Source organism: Diadema antillarum, unplaced genomic scaffold (genome assembly GCF_040938485.1).
Source record: "Diadema antillarum isolate AM-2024a unplaced genomic scaffold, OU_Dant_1.0 scf00000139, whole genome shotgun sequence".
Classification (NCBI taxonomy): domain Eukaryota; kingdom Metazoa; phylum Echinodermata; class Echinoidea; order Diadematoida; family Diadematidae; genus Diadema; species Diadema antillarum.
The window spans coordinates 3005483-3023997 of NW_027271028.1; the positions used below are offsets into that span (position 1 = coordinate 3005483).

An 18515-nucleotide genomic window follows, 5' to 3' on the forward strand; every position below is an offset into this window, starting at 1 on the left:
GCTTATGCATTATGTCGCTCTAAAACGAGTTAAGTGCCCCTAACCGACTGAGAAAAGAGAAAGGTCATTCGTACCAATGCGCCCATGAGCTAACTCCGAACTAGCTTATTAATAAATCACAGGTTGTTTGCTGCTCTCTACTGACTTAAATTTTGCAAAGCTGAGATTTCCTTACTCCTTGCCCGTTTTGGCTTAAACTTGCAGTGGTTAATTCGAACATATCAGACATTTGAATAAGAATTACTTCAGATTAAGGTATTGGTTCCCTTCAATTCACCTTTTTTTCTGCTTGATTGTAAAGATTTCATAGAAATTGTGTCTCTGAAATTGACAATATTTTTCGTGACTCAGCAGCCATCTTGTTTATGCAAATTATTTCCCAGCAGCGTTTGTACATTTCCCTTTGATGCGGTTTTCGAGATTTGTACATTTTCATTTACGTTTACATTTCCGGGCCTTTGTACTAATCCCGGCTCCACAGACCGATCCCTGGCAACTGCCTGGTGCCATGACGTAATTCTATAGTAAACGACAACTGCTGGTGTGAGCTGACTTGGTATTGGAAATGTTACGGTCCCACCCCCCCTCCCCCCTCCCCCCTCCCCCCCCCCATCTCAAGTGGTCATCTATATATCGCATGCTCGTTCCCAATTCTTTGGAAAAGGGGTATATAAAATCCTGAAAATTCCTTGAAATATGACATCTTTCATTATTTTCCCCCGAAATATTTTCTAATTAGAAGTTTTTTTTTTCTTGAAATATCGGACGTGTCCATCTGTCGACCTGAGTGAAGGAAAGTGCTGCCCGAGGTACATTATGGCACCAGGCAGGAGCTCACGTCCTCCCGGATAGCACTTTTCAAAGACAAAGAAGCAGAAGGAGGAGCGGAGTTAGATTCTGTTGTTGTTGTTGTTGTTGTTGTTGCTTAAATGTTTCTGTTTTGCAGCCCTTCATAATACGCCCGCCTACCAGCTGTGACGTTATTTCGCTAACTTCGCGCAGTGAGTTTTAACCCTAATTTACCGGGGGGGGGGGGGGGGGGGGGAACATAATGCCCCCCCCCCCCCCTCGACGAATTCCGCGACCATTCCGGCGCGCAAAATTTTTTGACCGCGCCGCTCGCTGACTTTTTACTTTCAAGTCTCGCGCAACTTTTGAGACCAAATTTGTTGCGCCCGGGCATACCGTTCCGAAGCCACTCCCCTTCAAAAATTTTTCGTCAACCCAAAATTGCTCAAAAACGTGATTTTGTGTACAAAGTCAATACAAATTGTGTTTTTTCAATTAATTCATATAAAGATTCATATTTTTAATTTTAATGGCTGAAATCAATTTATATTAGTATAATTATGCTTCAAAAAATGTGTATGACAAATTCTGCTGAAAAAACAACAAAAACAAAAGTTCGAAGAAACAAAGAAATACATAAAAAATTGATAAAACAATAAAAACATAAGAAATTAATTTTGATACTGATTTTTTTTACGCACAAATGTTCAGAATGTCACTAGGAATTGTTACATAAAAAATCCGCATTCCATAAGCTTTTAAAAGCCAGTTACAGACGAAAATGAGGGGTTTTTTTGCATATATTTGAATAATTAATTAATTTAAATTAGAAAATGCAAATTTTTTGAACATTTAACTTAACAATCTGGTAGATTACATCCGGCTTTTTCTTCATGCAAAATTTTGCGGCGATTGCGCGATCAACGGCCGAGATCTGAAGGGGGGCCATAATGCCCCCCCCCCCCCCCAGGAATTCAAGCTCGCTAAATAGCCCAGGTAAGTTAGGTTAAGGTTATAGTTTTTGGTATACAAAAGGCACTCCTATTGCAATAGCCTGATCATAAACATTTGACCGTTGGCTGCACTACTTTGCCGTCGCATAACGCCAGCAGCTAGCAAGCGAGCCCGGATAAAAGCGACATTGAGATATTGTTATCATGGTTCATTTCCCCGTTAGAATAGGCGACGGGGAACTGGTCAAGATTTCCACGCAATATCTGATTTTTGCTGTTGTCCGATCCATTGATTGACCAACTGCTGGACGCTCTGTAGTGTAGGAAATGATGGAATCGGGGAATACAGAGTCCATCAGATTTGTCTTTTATCGTATTTGTTTTCTCGTTCTTCTCTGTGCGGCCGTTTTCAAAAAGACCGGAGCTGCAAGGGACATCAAAGTCGGTAAGTACACATTATACGTTTTAATTGGTCCTACCTATACTTCCGCACATTTAGAATCATTTGTGGCTGTGGAAAATGTCAGCAACCTGTGTATATATTTACTAGTATTCCAAGTGGCTAATGGAGCAATGGAGGTAAGGCAGGGGATTCTAAAAGGGGGAGGCGCAAAGCGAGAGAACGTGTAGCGACCAAGCCCAAGTGTGGTAGGGATATATGTATATATATGTGTTGGTCATCGTGCGATTTCATGCAGACTTTAGGTATACTTTTTATATTTATAACTCGTTATAATTCTGTAAATATATATATATATATATATATATATATATATATATATATATATGTATATCATATATATATATATATATATATATGTATGTTATATATTATATATTATGTATTATCAAAAATAAAATTAAAGGGGAGCGAGCCAGGTGCGCTCTTCCCCCTTGGATCCGCCACTGGTAGGGTGAACACAGGGAATCAAGTTAAAGAAGAAATTTACTCCAAAATTGAATCGATTTCGTAAGAGAAAAATATTCCTTGCTGAACGGTGAAAAAATGATCAAAATCGGATGAGAAATAAAGAAGTTATGACATTTTTAAATTTCAAAAATTTTCGGAAAACACTTCTTGACCAGACTTTCCGGATTTTCAAATCAGCAAGTAGATGAAGTCATCCCTCTCACAATTTCTTACTCTCTAAAAAAAAATCGAGTGAAAATTTTCACTCTAAAAAGAGTGAATACAAAAAAGAGTGAATTTCGAGTGAAATTGGAGTGAATTTTGAGTGAAAATGCTCATTTTCACTCATTTTGGAGTGACGTCAGGGATCACTCGAAGATTTTGGAGTGATCCCTGACGTCACTCCAAAATGAGTGAAAATGAGCATTTTCACTCAAAATTCACTCCAATTTCACTCGAAATTCACTCTTTTTTGTATTCACTCTTTTTAGAGTGACAATTCTCACTCGATTTTTTTTAGAGAGTACTCATTTTATCTACAGAAACGACAAAAATATTATATTTCAGCTGTATAAACGTAAAACTTGTCTTAAAGCCACCCAAAAAAAAGAAGAAATGTTAACTCTAATATATATTTTGGTATCGGAATATGCTTTTTACCTGTAATAGCTAAATGTAAAATTTTTCCGCATTTCATAGATAACATACACGAAAATAATTGTGAGGGCATGACGTCATCAACTACGGTAGCTCATATTAATACATTCAGAGGACTGGTCAAGCTAGATATGTTTTCCGAAAAAAACTGAAATTTCAAAATGCCATATCTCCGTTATTTCTCATCCAATTTTGTCAGAATTGCAACGTTCTGTAGGGATTTCTTTTTCTCTTTCTTTTAGAGTTTGTTTATTTTTTGAGGTGGTTTTCCTCTTTAGAGAGCATCCTCTTTCATATCATATTACACCATCTTTCATATCATCCTTTGTTGAACTATAGGTTCGCCATCAGCAAAGCCATGCGTATCCAAAACCTTTCCTGGTTTCCAGGGATTTGTATGTGTCTGTAATGCCACATATTGTGACACCGTTGCCAACTATAATCCGGTTCCAAGAGACCAGTTTGTTGTCTACACCTCTAGCAATGCGTCGGACCGTCTACGCCAGCAAGTCTTCAACACATCTAAACAGTCCAATGTAACAGGTCAAGAAAATAATTCACGTTATTTTTTTCTTAGTCGTTAAATTATCATTTTACAAATCTTGTGTTTATGCTGAATTGCAGATGAATTCATCAGCATAGCAGCACAATTCATATTTGTGACATTTCTTGTCACTGTACAATTGAAATTTTATCTTTAAGTTGTATTTATTAGCACAAGAGCAATAAGCCAGTTTGCTGTTAGCATTGATCTGCAATGACCTCTGAACCTATAGATGTCTCTACACATGAATTAATGTTTTAATCAGAAGAGCAGTTGAAAACAGCTTAGCAAAAAATGATAGTTAAATTGTATTATCTGTAGTGTTCCATGAATGTCTTGGTAATTAGGTTGAAAAGAATATATTGTGTACAACTTGACCTGTATATTTAAATATGACCGAACGGTTTATAACATACGATTGTAGTTTTCATTACGACCGATGCAGTTCTTCAAATACCTCAGCAGCAACAAGTCAATTTCAAGAAGTAAAATGCAACTGAAAATTCAGCAATGGTCTTTGTCTGCACATGTTCAAATTGTACACTTTTCTGTGAATCCGGTTCAGAGATTACAATGACTAGTGATCTCTTAGTGTGAAGTTTCACCACTACAAGACCATGTTATTGTTACAGAAATGATGTGCGATTCAAGTGAGGAAACGCAGTATATAGACCTCCATTTCTATATATATGTTTCATGCACTGTAATTTGTGATTATCAATTTAAACGCCAGACTTTGCCTCATTTCGCATGTTGACTTCAATCACAAGAGATTAAAGTTAAACCAATGAGGTTACTCGCCCAGTACAGTGTACCTCCTTGGTTAAAATTAGGTGAATGTTTCATGACATCAAGATAAACAAAAGGAAACTCTTGGTCTAAACTACTTTCTTTTTTACCTCTTCTCAAATTTCATAAAATCTTGCTGTTTCGTTCGTTTGGCTTTTCTTTTCTTTGGAATTTATTTCAATCGTACTTTTATTTCCATTCAATAAAAGTAATACAAAGCATGCAAATCGTAAGAAATACAATAGAAATAGATGAAAATAGAAATAGATTTTAGACTGCTTCTGTTTATGTCCATTGAAGGTCCATTGAGGAGGACATTACTTTTTCAAATATTGCAAATCCTATATCCAGGCTTTTGCCAGCAACAATACACACTTGATGTTTCTGATGACCACAAAATATATGCATGTCTTCCTTGTTTAAAAAAATTTACAAAACATAATGTAATGATAGCACAAGATTTACATCTCTCACATATATTTGTCTCCTACTTCACACACACACGCTGCACACAATGTAACCAGGTCACTAATGTGTATGATGATGAGGCTGATTTACGTGGCCACTGTAACAAAATCAAGAAGTTACAACAGACATAACATATTAGTATAACCATTTGAAAGTCTAGAACTGTGAACAAGAGTTTGACCAACAACAAAACACAAACTGTGTAACAAGGTTTCCAGTTAATTTGATAAACCTGACCTGCATGGCCCTACATCCACCAGAGTTTCTGCTGTATTACATGAAGCTATGACAATAATCTAGAGTTGAAAATTATTTCCTAAGGGTTTTGACAAAGAGAGAAAGACTCTGAGTGACCTAATTAACCATATTGGTACTCTGACTGTATAGTGTTAAAATAAATCATTCAGTAAATTAGCATGGTGATATTTGGTCGTAGATTTTACTCTTCATGGTACAGCAGCATAATTCGCAAATCTTGTGTATGCTGGAGTGTTTGTTCATGCACTTGGACATTATCATATACCTCTCAGTCAGAAGAGTTTGACAATTTCTCAAAATGAACTACCACAATGTTGAATAGTGTCTTTTGTGTCTAAAAAGTAAGGGTAGATTAAGATAATCCTTAGCTGGCTTTGTGAGTTTCTGTCCTGTCGACCTGATGACTGACAACACAATCAGTGACAAGGCACGGGCTAGTTCTGCTTTGCAAATATTGACTGTAGTTCATTGTGTTTTTCTCCAAAGCATACAGGACATGTGATCATGCAAAATGTGTTTCAGTTTTTTGTTTGTTTGCTTTTTTTCACCATACATAAAGGAATTCTCTTCTCTAGGGTAGCTATCAATAGCGATAGTAGAAAGGAAAAGGGACACAACTACCGTGGTGTTCTCACTGATTATATCATGTTTGTGATAAGACAGGAAAATGGAGCATCAATTTTCATGGTACAGTTTGACGCTTAAGAATACATTGTACAGGTAATTCAGCTTCTCAAACACAATAGGAGAAACAGCATTAGATTTTAGGTATTGTGAAATATCATAAACGTGCTGCTTTATGCTTCTTCCACTGTGCTTTTCAGGCTTTTTATTTTCTAACCCGAGACCCATTTTGCTCCTACAATGTTTTTTGAGGCCCAGTTAGATCGATTACATTTTTTTTTTATTTGGAAGAGCTTCTAGGCCCACCAGTGGGCCAACCTATGGCCCATTATTTGAAAAGCATACCACATAGAAAACAAAAATAGCTTCTTTAGTCTGAGAGTATTGTGTATGGAGTCACTCTAACCCTCTTAGTAAAGAGCAGGTGTTGCTGGAATCTCCCTACAAAGGAGAAAAGATGGGTCTATAGTTGCATCTGATTGACAAATTGCCCTACATCGACGTCGATGTAGTGCAATTTGTCAATCAGTCGCAATGAAAACATCTCGACTGAATAATCTCAGATTTATAAAGTTGTTACGCAGTACTATGTTTAGACCAATTAACCAATCAAGTGCAGATATATTTCTGTTTATTTCTGAATATTGACTCAGAGAATTGTAGAATCAGAGCAATATGGAAATGTCTGGATTTGTCATTGCAGAATACACATAAAAAAGAACAAGTCGGCAGGTGTCTTGACCAATCAAGTAAAGAAAGGATGTTTCTGCCCTTCTCTAGTTAGGCCAGCTCCATCCACCCCCCCCCCCCCCCACCGCCCGTCCCCACTATCAACTTTGGGTTGGGTCAAAATGCTCCAAATTAGGAGATCGTTGCAGAAAGTGCATGCAGCATGTATAGTCCCCGAGTCTTCAGATTTTTAAAATTGTTTGCGTCAGATCTTTCTGGCACTACTCGATTATCCAACTGTGTTGCAGTCCATCGTTTATTGATACTCCTTCCCTTAATACTTCTCTTCCCATCCAAACCAGACTTTGGTGCTGTCTTCAGTGTTAACACCAGTCTTCGCTTCCAGTCTGTGTTGGGGTTTGGTGGAGCCTTTACGGATGCAGCAACCATCAACATCCGCAACCTTTCTACCGGGGCCCAAGAACTGCTTCTGAAGTCCTATTATTCCCAAGATGGTGAACTTTCTGTTATTATTGATAGCAGTAGGCAGGGATAGTATTGATTATTTGTCTTACTGTTGTATATTGTGATATAGTCGTCATAATAGAGATTATTAATTATCATTAGTAGCAGTTTTTTTTTTATAATGATGGGGTAATGATTTATCCTGATAATCTCATTATCATTATGTAATAACTGTTATTTGGTCATTTTGCCTCTGATGAAGATTCTTCTATAGGATCGAAAGCTCAGACCCCTTTTGATTCCATTTTACTGTTATTTTTCTAACATCATTGCTATTTTGTCATCATAAATATCTTTTTGTTTGTTGTTGTTGTTGTTGTTTTACTGTTATCATTTAATATCCTCATCATCATACAGTGTTTTTACTTTTCAAGACTGTGCTAATAGTATTCTCTTGCCGTCAAACATTTCCACAGGCATCGAGTACACCATCGGACGGATCCCCATGGCAAGCTGCGACTTCTCCACCCACGAATACTCCTACGATGACCACTCCGGAGATTTTGGTCTCCTCAACTTTTCCCTGGCCAAGGAGGATCTCGTCTTCAAGGTCGATGAGTTCCTCTCTGAAACCACCGTTCTTTTATCCTATATCTTCGTAGAACCTGCGCTTGATAATGTCCAACATCATTATTTGATGAAACATTTCCCGGGGAGATTATCAGGCAAACTGGACGAAATAAAGCGTGGGATATCATACTCAAAGCTTGATCTCTGTGTTTTGACCAAACCTTCACAAGGATTCAGCAACTGAAATAAACTCATTATAACTCTTTTATTTATGATCCTTTTATTTTCACGAATAAGGTTGAAACATACCTGCAACTGTAAACTCGACACCAGACAACCAACGCAGATAACAAAACATCCACAACAACATATATAAGTCTCAGGATCAGGCTGAACTTCAGCTTCATTTCTGCTTAAACCCTTAAAGTGCCCAGAAGCTTAAGAGCTTGACTTGACAAGTCTTTGTCATATTAGCATTTAGCATTTTGTCCAAACTTGACCTAGTTGTAAATTACCAAACCTGCTTAGGTGTTGCAGTGTGCCTCAGTCCAATAGGAAGGTCAAAGTGACACGATTAGGATGTGGGGGATAAGATAATCTAGATTAATTGAGAATTGGTTTCCAGACATTAATTCTGTGCTAGTCGGTCAAGAAAGCACTCCATGTGCGCCAGTTATTGGTTAGCAACGCACATTACAGTTAAAGGGGCATTCCGGACGATTTTCGTATAGTTTCACGTCATGTAGTACATAACTCAACAGCTCCATGTAAAGATTTTATGGAATTTGTTGTGGCTCTTGACTAAAGAAAGAAACAGTATTTTGAAAAACCTTATCAAGCAAATTACATTGAACAAGGACAATGATATAGGAGGTTCACATAAAGAGAAATATAGCAGTGCAATTCCATTACAATACCGCTTGCTTGCGAGTTCACCTGTGTATAATCTATGCATGCCTTATTTTGTTCGGCTTCCTTGAGCCCCAACTCGTGCATTCTTATGATGACTCCGCCATGTCATCATCCTTGTTTCTTGCAATTTGTTATAAACTTTGAAAATATTCTTGTTCTTCATCCCAATTATCATAAATTCTGAAACTCATCTGTCCTTGATATAACTAATTCATAGTTCTTAAAATGTTAAAATCTGAAAATCACCCGGAGGTCTCCTTTAAGATTGCATATACTAGGCAACATGATGAAGATACAGCAAGTAGGTACATTCAGCAGCATGAAATGTACCCACTACTAAACAACATCTCTCATTTTCATAACATGAAAATGATCTTTCAAGAGGTCACTTGGCTATATTGACCCCTGTTGAACTTGGTTCTATAAACCCACCATCCTATTCAACAGATTCCTGTCATCAAGTCAGCTATAGGTCTCTCCTCTCGGCCGGTCAAACTGTTTGGCAGCCCTTGGTCAGCTCCAGGCTGGATGAAGACCAATGGACACATGAATGGCAAGGGTCAGTTGATTGGTCGGCCGGGTGGCAACTACTTCAAGACATGGGCTCAGTACTTTGTCAGGTGAGACAGACTGTGTGTGTATGTGTGTGTGCGTGTGTGTGTATTTTGTGTTTTGTGTGTGTATGTGTGTTTGATGATGCTTCATTTTTGTCGAGCCCACCGGATGTGAGGGGATCGCCTGCGGCGTCTGTCCGTCCGTCGTCTGTCCGTCCGTCGTCGGTCCGTCCGTCCGTCCGTCCGATAAAGGGAAACTAACTCGGTTGGATGTTGTAAGATTTCAATAAAAAGGATTCTAATTTATTCTTGAAGAAGTTCAGAGATTGAGCTGTTGTGATATTGTTGTGAAGTGAATTCCAATACTTTGGCCCATCGTAGATGAATGTGTTTTGAGCCAACAAAGTTCTCAGAAATGGCAAATGGAAGTCATTTGATCGCCTTGTTGGATAATTGTGAACGGATTGATTTCTTTGAAACATTGTTTCAAATATATTTGGAAGATTATTTTTGCTATAATTATACATAAATTGTCCTAGATTAAACAAATAAAAATCATTAATGTTCAATATTTCATGCTCATGAAATAGTGGGTCAGTTTGGGACAAAAATGCAGTATGACATACGCGAATGGGCGAGACACATTATGGCACTTGCCTTGTTATTTTTGTTCATGATGTTTGATGATTTCATTCTAGATTTGTATATGATGTATAATGTATGCTTTTGTGAGTATGAGTTGATTCAATATATTCAAGGGATATATACTTGGCATATGTCAATATTTTCTCGTGAAGAATTATCAATGGGATTGATTCATAATCGAATTATTTATGTTGATGAGAGATTTTGGCAGTATTAATTGAAAAATGGATTTCTTTTGTGTTTTGAATTGTATTTGCATTGTTTTTGTTCATGTTACATCCAGAATGGGTCGATTCACGAATGATTTGAAAGAAATCGATAAATACTAAGTTTTAAAAAAATAAAATGTGTGTTCTTGGGATGGCAAATCTGTAAGTGTTTTGCTTTTGTAGATGCATTTCTTGACCCGTCGCAATTAGCGGTCATCCGAACCGTCGTATACCCCAATTTTCGGTGAAATTTTCGATTTTGAGATTTTCAGTCGTTTTGATTGTGGACATTCCGTTGTTATGCGTATCGTATTTTTCAGTTTCAAATTTGATGGAATATTTTGTAATTATCACTTTTTATAGAGTTTAGTCATTTCATTTTGTTCATTTCCCCATAGGCGCGCCTATAATGGCAAGCCGTTTTAATATTTAATCCTAAACTTTCTTGATATCAAGAATTCGACTTCTTGATACAAAGAATTCATTTCTTGAAAACAAAAATTTGATTTCTTGATATCAAGAAATGCCATTGGTTAACAACACAAGTGATGATTTCGAGCTCAGAAGTTATACTTTTGAGCTCGAAATCAGATTGAATTTCTGCACAAGTTTTGTGCTCGAAATGAACTGTGAATTCCTGCACAACTTTCAAGCTCGATATCGGAATGAATTCCTGCACAACATTTCCGCTCGAAATAAACTGTGAATTCCTGCACAACTTGTGGGCTCGAAATCAATTACTCTAATGATTTTGATAACAAGAATTGAATTCTTGATATCAAGAAGTCGATTTCTTGATATCAAGAATTCGACTTTTTGATATCAAGAATTCATTTTTTGATATCAAGATATCGAATTCTTGATAACAAGAAGTCGAATTCTTGATATCAGGAAATGAATTCTTGATATCAAGAAATCGACTTCTTAATATCAAGAATTGGCATTAGTTAACAACACAAAATCTTTTCTTGATATCAAGAATTCGACTTCTTGATATCAAGAAATGAATTCGTGATATCAAGAAATGAATTCTTGATATCAAGAAATCGACTTCTTAATGATATCAAGAATTGGTTTCTTGATATCAAGAAATCGAATTATTGACATCAAGAAGTCGAATTCTTGATATCAAGAAATGATTTTGTGTTGTTAACCAATGGCAAGTCTTGATATCAAGAAATGAATTCTTGATATCAAGAAATGAATTCTTGGTATCAAGAAGTCGAATTCTTCATTTCTTGATATCAAGAAATGAATTCTTGATGTCAAGAAGTCGAATTCTTAATATCAAGAAATAGGATTGAATGTTAAAACGTCTTGCCATACGCGCGTGTTAAAAAGCAGCGATGTGCCCTCCTGTCTTTGATAGACGATTCGCAAGAGGGTAAACAGTGCGCGGTCAATATATAGGGCTCACACCCATAAATATTTTCCCATAGGGATGTGTGTTAAAAAGCAAATTTCAAAAAAATTCTGTAAAATAGCTGGGAGAAATGAGGTGTTTCAGCTTCACTAACCTGGATAAGTGAGATATACCCTTTCATCCATCAAATTTTCAGGGTGGATTCTTCAGCCCAAATTCTGTCCAGGGGTCCGCAAAGCCAGACTACGAGTTCTTGTCACTCAAAAAATCACCTATTTTCCGTACACGTATACCCAATGAAATAAAGTCCCCTCAAATTCAATCAGAAAAGCTTTCATCTTCTAACCAAAATGCAGTTTGTAGAGGAATTCATACTCAATATCTACAGCTATTCAGTTTTTTGCCAAACTACATCATTGATTTTTAATTAAAATTTTTCTTCATTTATTTTGGTATCTTTGGTACGAATTTGTGAAGTGGTCTGGGATATTCCATTGTATTTACGGATGTGAGCCCTATATATGTGTGTGTGTGTGTGTGTGTGTGTGTGTGCGTGTGAACCGTTGCGACGGTTCGGTGACTGCAAGTACTGTACGCGCGGTCAACAAAACTGTCGTATACATACATGGTAGCCCTACATGACAACTGTCTTCGCACACCGAACAAACAAAAAAGACATACAAATGTAGCTCTCTAGCGATTTCTCGCATAATTCCTAACAATAAGATTCGACGAAAACCTGACACGTTAGAGAAAGAATTTAAGTCAGATTATTTAAAAAAATAATTGGAAATGCCAGACATAAAATTGTAGCAATCACGGTTGAAAAATTGGTAAACTTCAACCGCTATTATCTCGAAATATCATTCCTACGAGAAAATTGCATAAAGGGCAGTTCAGATGACCAATGGCGCATTAATAGCTTGAATTATAGCTATTTTTGTTCGGTTGGTGGTTTTTTTTTTTTGTGCATTTTCTCCGACAAAGTTGTCGGACAAATTTGCTCTCAGCCAATCAGATGCAAGGATTTCAGAAGCTTGTAACAGTTTGTCAGAAAAATATCCGACCAAAACGCTTCATGAAATGCCCCCCCCCCCCCCCATATTGACCAAGAAAGACAGTTTTTCTCCCATTTCACAGCAGATAATCAAATATCATATTATTGTAGGTATCATGTTGTTGAATTTGTGATTAGTATGTGTGTACATCAAAGAATTAATTGTCTCTTATCCCCTTACTAATTCACTCTCGGTTTAGATGAATTGTTTTTAATTGTCATTAAATTTATGATTGTTTTTGCCATTTTACTAGATTCGTTCAGGAGTATGCAAAGCAGAATGTTTCCCTCTGGGGGCTGACGGTCCAGAACGAACCGATGGACGGCATCGTTGCAAACTTCGCCTTCCAGGCCATGTATTACAATGCCTGCATGGAGCGAGACTTTGTCAAGCTGGACCTGGGGCCAGCCCTGGAGGCTGCTGGGTTCCAGGACCTCAAATTGATGATGATGGATGACCAGAGCTTCAAACTACCCAGCTGGCCCCAGACTGTAAGGATTTCACCCATAAGTCCATGAATAATAAATTTTCTTGGGGGATTTATGTTTCATCTCTGATGTCATTGCAAAGTATATAATTGTATTGCAATGATATGGAGGAAATCGTTATGCAAGAAGTGTGTCAAATAAGTTGAGTGTAGCCTGACTAAGGAGAGATATTTTTTCGTGAGGAGAATTACAGACTTACAGAATTACAGAGAATTATTTCAAAGGTACATATCAAGAGGAACATGTCCATGAGGTATTTGTGGAAGAAGAAATATGACATCAAGACTATTGAGTCAAGATTATTGTATCAGACATACAAATTATTTATGTCGTGATGCACATTGCAAGTGCAGAGTCTTGTCAGGTCCATATCTCAATATATTAAACATTTTCAACAAGTTTTGTACGTCAAAAAACTGATTTGAGAATAGTAGCTTGAATCATGTGAAAAACTTTCGCTCGCATGAAGAGGGTCGCAATTTCCCCCTCTATACCATTCTCTTCTTTCAGATTCTTGGCGACAAGGATTCAGAGAAGTACCTCTCGGGGATTGCAGTTCACTGGTATCTTGACAGGTACACCCCCGTGGGTCTGAAGCTGTCGGAAACCCACAGCCTCTTTCCCAACCACTTCATGCTCTACTCGGAGGCGTGCTACGGCGCCGCCTTTTCTGACGGGCGAGTGGATTTCGGCAGCTGGTCTCGCGGGGAAGGATACAGCCAGAGCATCATCAACGTGAGTGCAAGCCTTGCTCTGTATGGCCAGGAAGGTCCCTGGTATGGCTAGGGAGGTGGGATGCGAGGGCGCTTTACCCAATATTCACTGATTAATGTTGCAAAAGTAGAGTAGAAAAAGCTCGGGAGTTGGGAATTTGAGAATGGGGCACAGAGGACGGGGGACAGGGAACCGAATGTGGCGTTATTCCGAAGCTTCGTTATTCCGAAGATTCGTTAATCCGAAAATGAAATTCAGAACAATGAACTTTCGGAATAACGAATCTCCGGACTAAAGAGCCGTCGGAATAACGAACCTTCGGAATAACGAGCTGTAACCGTTTGGTCCATGCCTATTGAAATCTACTAACATGTTGCTGAAAACAGGAATGCAAGATTACAAAAACTGCAAAATCGAAAAATACAATCTAAACATAAAAATGTGGGGATATGAGATTGTAGAACCTGTGTAAATCGTGGATGTGTTCTGCCCTCTTAACGTCTTTTCTCATTTCATTATACACTCAATCATTTATTGAATTTCTTTGTATCTTAATAACATAGTACATAGTGATCAAACCATCTGCAGTGCAGGAATCAGAAGGAACACGAGAAATATGCATAATAATAGTTAACTAATCTAAGCAGCCAATAGTGTTATGAACCCTGCACAAGTACACGAAGAAAGATGCTCCTTTCCGTACTGGAAAGAACACAGTGTCCCACAGTGTGTTCACAGTGTGGTCACATAGTCGACTATGTGAAAAAGATAACAGTGTGGAGATGATTTCACACTGTGGTTTAGTTTTCACAGAGTGTTCACATGGTATGTTCTGTGTCACACTGTGAATTGATGATTCACAACGTGTTCACACTTTTAAAACGCTCGAATTTAACAGTGTGAAGAGATTTCACACTGTGTTCACATTGTGTTCACACTGTGTTTCTCACACCGAGGGACACTGTGTTATTTCCAGCATCAGGGTTAGGAGATGTTCCTACCACGTATTTTGTCAACTTGTCGATTGCCACATTTGTTGTTGTTTTTTGTTTTCTGTTCAGGTAATGAATCACTGGGTGACAGGCTGGGTGGATTGGAACCTGGCACTGAATCTCCAAGGAGGACCAAACTGGGTCCACGGACATGCTGACAGTCCCATCATTGTAGATGCCACACATGACATATTTTACAAACAGCCCATGTACTACCATCTCGGCCACTTCAGGTAAAATTTCAGAATCACAAATAATCAGGTGTGTTGTACGTGTCTCCCCCCCCCCCCCAAAAAAAAAGAGCAAACAACTAACAACCAAACAATATACATACAAAATAAAAACAGTTATCTACTGTAAGTGCCACCCCCCCCCAAAAAAAAACAAAACAAAACAACAACAAAAAAACAAAAACAAAAACAAAAACAAAAAAACAAACAAACAAAAACAAACAAAAAACAAAAAACAAAAAACACACACACACAAAAACGCACTTGACACACAAAAAAAAAACTGTAAATGGTTCAGATATGTTTTACTGGTTTACTAGGAAGGTATGGCGAGGTGGCTTATATAGTCATATAGAAGCATGCTTGCTCTGCAGTAAAGGAGCTTTGGTTAAAAGTCCAGTGAATCGAGTTGAGTAATGTCGGTTGTTAGCTCTTTCCTTCCTGGGAAAAGGCAAAATATTTCCCCCTCAGATAGAACATAGATTTTGAGATTTCTGTGTTGGTGATCCCCCCCCCAAAAAAAAAAATACAATAAAAAAATAAAAAATAAGAAAAAATAGGTAGATATCGTAAAAGCTAGAACAGGTGATTAAGGTTTTGGTAGTGATCAAGCCAGATTCTAATCCTGACCCAGGATCTTTAAAAGGATGCATGCACAGTTCTATGGTGTATAAAAAGAGACTTACATTTTTGAGGTTTGTACTTTCAGAGATTTCTTCTTGTTCAAAATAAAATTAAGAACTGTTGGCAGCCACACTTGAAATTAAAGGATTAACAGCCGATTTCCAGTTTTGTTGCTGACATATCTTCAACTGCACAGAAAACCTTAAGTGGGTTTGATCTAACTTTTTTTAAAAGTCTATTTGCAAAACTTCATAAATGTTACCATGCATCAAAAAACCAACAAGAGTCGCACGCCCCGATTTTAACTGAGTACTCAAAAAAGCGAAACGGGTCAATCAAGTCAATCTTTACTTACGAATTTCCTTTTATCAGCTGTACATTGCACTGGTCCTGTGGAACTTATTCACTGTGCACTCGTCGTCGCTATGTCGGGTGGGCCTCGGCGGGCTTTCGGACTGCCAAGAGTTATTTTGTCCTATTTTCGAAATGGAATTGAATAACTATGTTAATGAATAATACTCTTCTCTGCACTACGGAGGTGGGCTGGTCATAATCAGCTGCTTTCGAAGGTCCCTGCCAAACCATTTTTGGTTGGGTACAGCCATTTGTTTGCATTACATACATGCACGACCCTTTACTGTATCTTTGCTAGTAAGGAGTTACTTGAATATTTGAAGAAAAAAAAAACATACATGAAAAAACACAGATAAGTGTTTAAATTGTTTGTACCAAAGAAATGGCTTTATGTGGTGTTGAAGTAATAATTATGTATTTCATCCATCCTCTGTATAACTATGTTGCTCCGAGAAATCGATAAATTCTATCATTTGAAAAAAAAAGTAAAACAAAGCAATCATGATAAAAGGTGGGTCCCACCTTTCATTAGGATCGCTCTGTTTTGGATATCTAAACCATTTCAAAACAATTTTCATCGAAGAAAGATTGAATTCCTCTTGAAATTACATGTTCTTTCATATTTCATAATAGGTTTCTCACTATCTTACCAAAAGATGTTGGAAACCCGAAGTGAGGTCTCCACTAAAACTGTACGATCCCTTAACATTTTTTCCAGTGTGTACATTTTCCCGATGTTTAGATAGGTTTTAAAATAAGTCAATTTGTATTGATTAGAGTCTGCTCTTTCAGAATATGCCATTAACTAATAATCTGTGTAAGAGGACTTCTTTTTCGTGGTTTTGTGATGCAGGGTCACAAACGATGTTTCTCAAAGTAGGAATCTCCTCCATTTTCGTGAAAAGTTGATTATGTAGTGATGATCTACAAATCAGGCCAAAGTGTGAATATACTGAAGCAGTACCAGCAGTGTAGAAAGCAATTTATGAATATACTTTTGATACTTTGAATATTAAAGTTTGTTATGATAGATAATGTCTCTTGTATAGTTCTTATGGATTTGTTTACCTTTCATGATGTACTATATTTAAAGTAGTCCTCATTAAACTGGCTTTCATCACCAATATTAAAAGATGTTTTTCAACAATGATAGATTTAAAAAAATTAAGGGAATGAATAATTTGGTAGAATATTCATGCATAATTACATCATGACATGGTGTGTATTGTTGTATTCCAGTAAATTTATCGTGCCAGGCTCTGTGCGTGTGGGACTATCATTGAATAGCAAGGGAGTTGACATCAAGAATCTCCACAGCATCGCCTTCAGCCTGCCAGATGGCTCAACGTCTGTCGTCATTCTCAACACGTAAGACAGAGCATTATAACAACAGCTCGTAGTTAAAAGCCATTTGAATGTTTTTAACTAAACTTGATTTATGTGTTTTCATAATAGCAAAACATTAAAGGTCCTATTTACCTTTGGGAGCAGTGATTTAAAAAAAAATTAAAGATATCACATTTGATGCCTATGTGTAGGCCTGCTGTATCACAAAACATCCTACTATGGAAGATTTTCACAATAAAGTTTAAAATACAAGGAGATATCAGTATGTTTCTCAATAAAACATCACTGTAGATGGTTTAGCTTGGAAACGTTTTTATCATAACTATTATTCTCATTTTGTGCATTTAACAATACTTACTATCGATTACATGGATTCAGATTTTTACAGTGGTTGTTTCTATCCCTAACTCACATTTTAGAACTATTTTAAAGCACTAATGCTGGGTTTTTGTTTCATCTGCAAATGGTAGATTATGTCTTTAATATCTATGAGCTTTGATTTTCAAGTTATTGACAAGCCAAACTCTTTTCCTACACTGCGCCAATGTGTCTTCTATATTCGTATTTTGAAAGGAAAAATGTCATTTCTTGAACTTAATCTACCATACAATAAACATTTCTAGATAAATTACTGACAAGTAAAAAAACAAACAAGGAAATGACCCTGATGAGTGGAAAAATGATAAATTTTCTTCCTGACTATGTGCTCTTTAATTCTTCAAATTTGTTCTGTCTTTGGAATGATTTGATTACAGGGCCGACGTACCTCTTCCCGTCAGCCTTCACGATCCTGCAGTGGGCTACATCAATGCTCAGATTCCAGCCAGAGCCATTCAGACTTACCTTTGGAAGCCATAGAAACCCTTACGTCTATACATGACGTCATGATTCTCAGTTTTCAAACGGGGCTTGTCATCATTTTCATATGTTACCGGCACTTTCACTTTTATAGTGTTAGTGTATTTCACTTGTTAGATAATCATTATTATTTTGTGGTTATTGATAACTGGGATTGGAGGGGCTGTTGTGGCTTAGTGATTAAGAACAAGGACCCCTGATTGCGAGGTTCTTGGTTATGGTCTGGTCTCACGGCAGCAGCAGTTGTGCCCCTAGGCACGCTGCTTTATCCTCGTTGCTGAATCCTCCTGAGGGGACATACAGCCTTTTGTCCTCCTGTAATTGCCTGTGTTCACTTTAATGTTCATGGCTTTGTTAGTAGCCACATAAAACAAGTCCTAAGAAATCGACTTGTAGTCATTGAAAATCACCGTCACAGTAAATGTTATTAATGTTTCTTTTTCTACTGGTGCTACCTCTACTACTGCTGTC

General features: G+C 37.4%; 1 protein-coding gene across 1 annotated transcript; it reads left to right on the forward strand.

Moving 5' to 3' along the window:
* The first annotated feature begins 2315 nt into the window (after positions 1 to 2315).
* LOC139721140 (lysosomal acid glucosylceramidase-like) lies at positions 2316 to 18044 on the forward strand. Its single transcript, XM_071632472.1, has 10 exons — positions 2316 to 2321; positions 3699 to 3852; positions 7024 to 7176; positions 7603 to 7736; positions 9056 to 9228; positions 12691 to 12928; positions 13436 to 13660; positions 14701 to 14864; positions 17079 to 17207; positions 17942 to 18044. The coding sequence occupies exons 1-10, from the start codon at positions 2316 to 2318 to the stop codon at positions 18042 to 18044; spliced, it is 1479 nt and encodes a 492-aa protein (XP_071488573.1).
* The last annotated feature ends 471 nt before the right edge of the window (positions 18045 to 18515 follow it).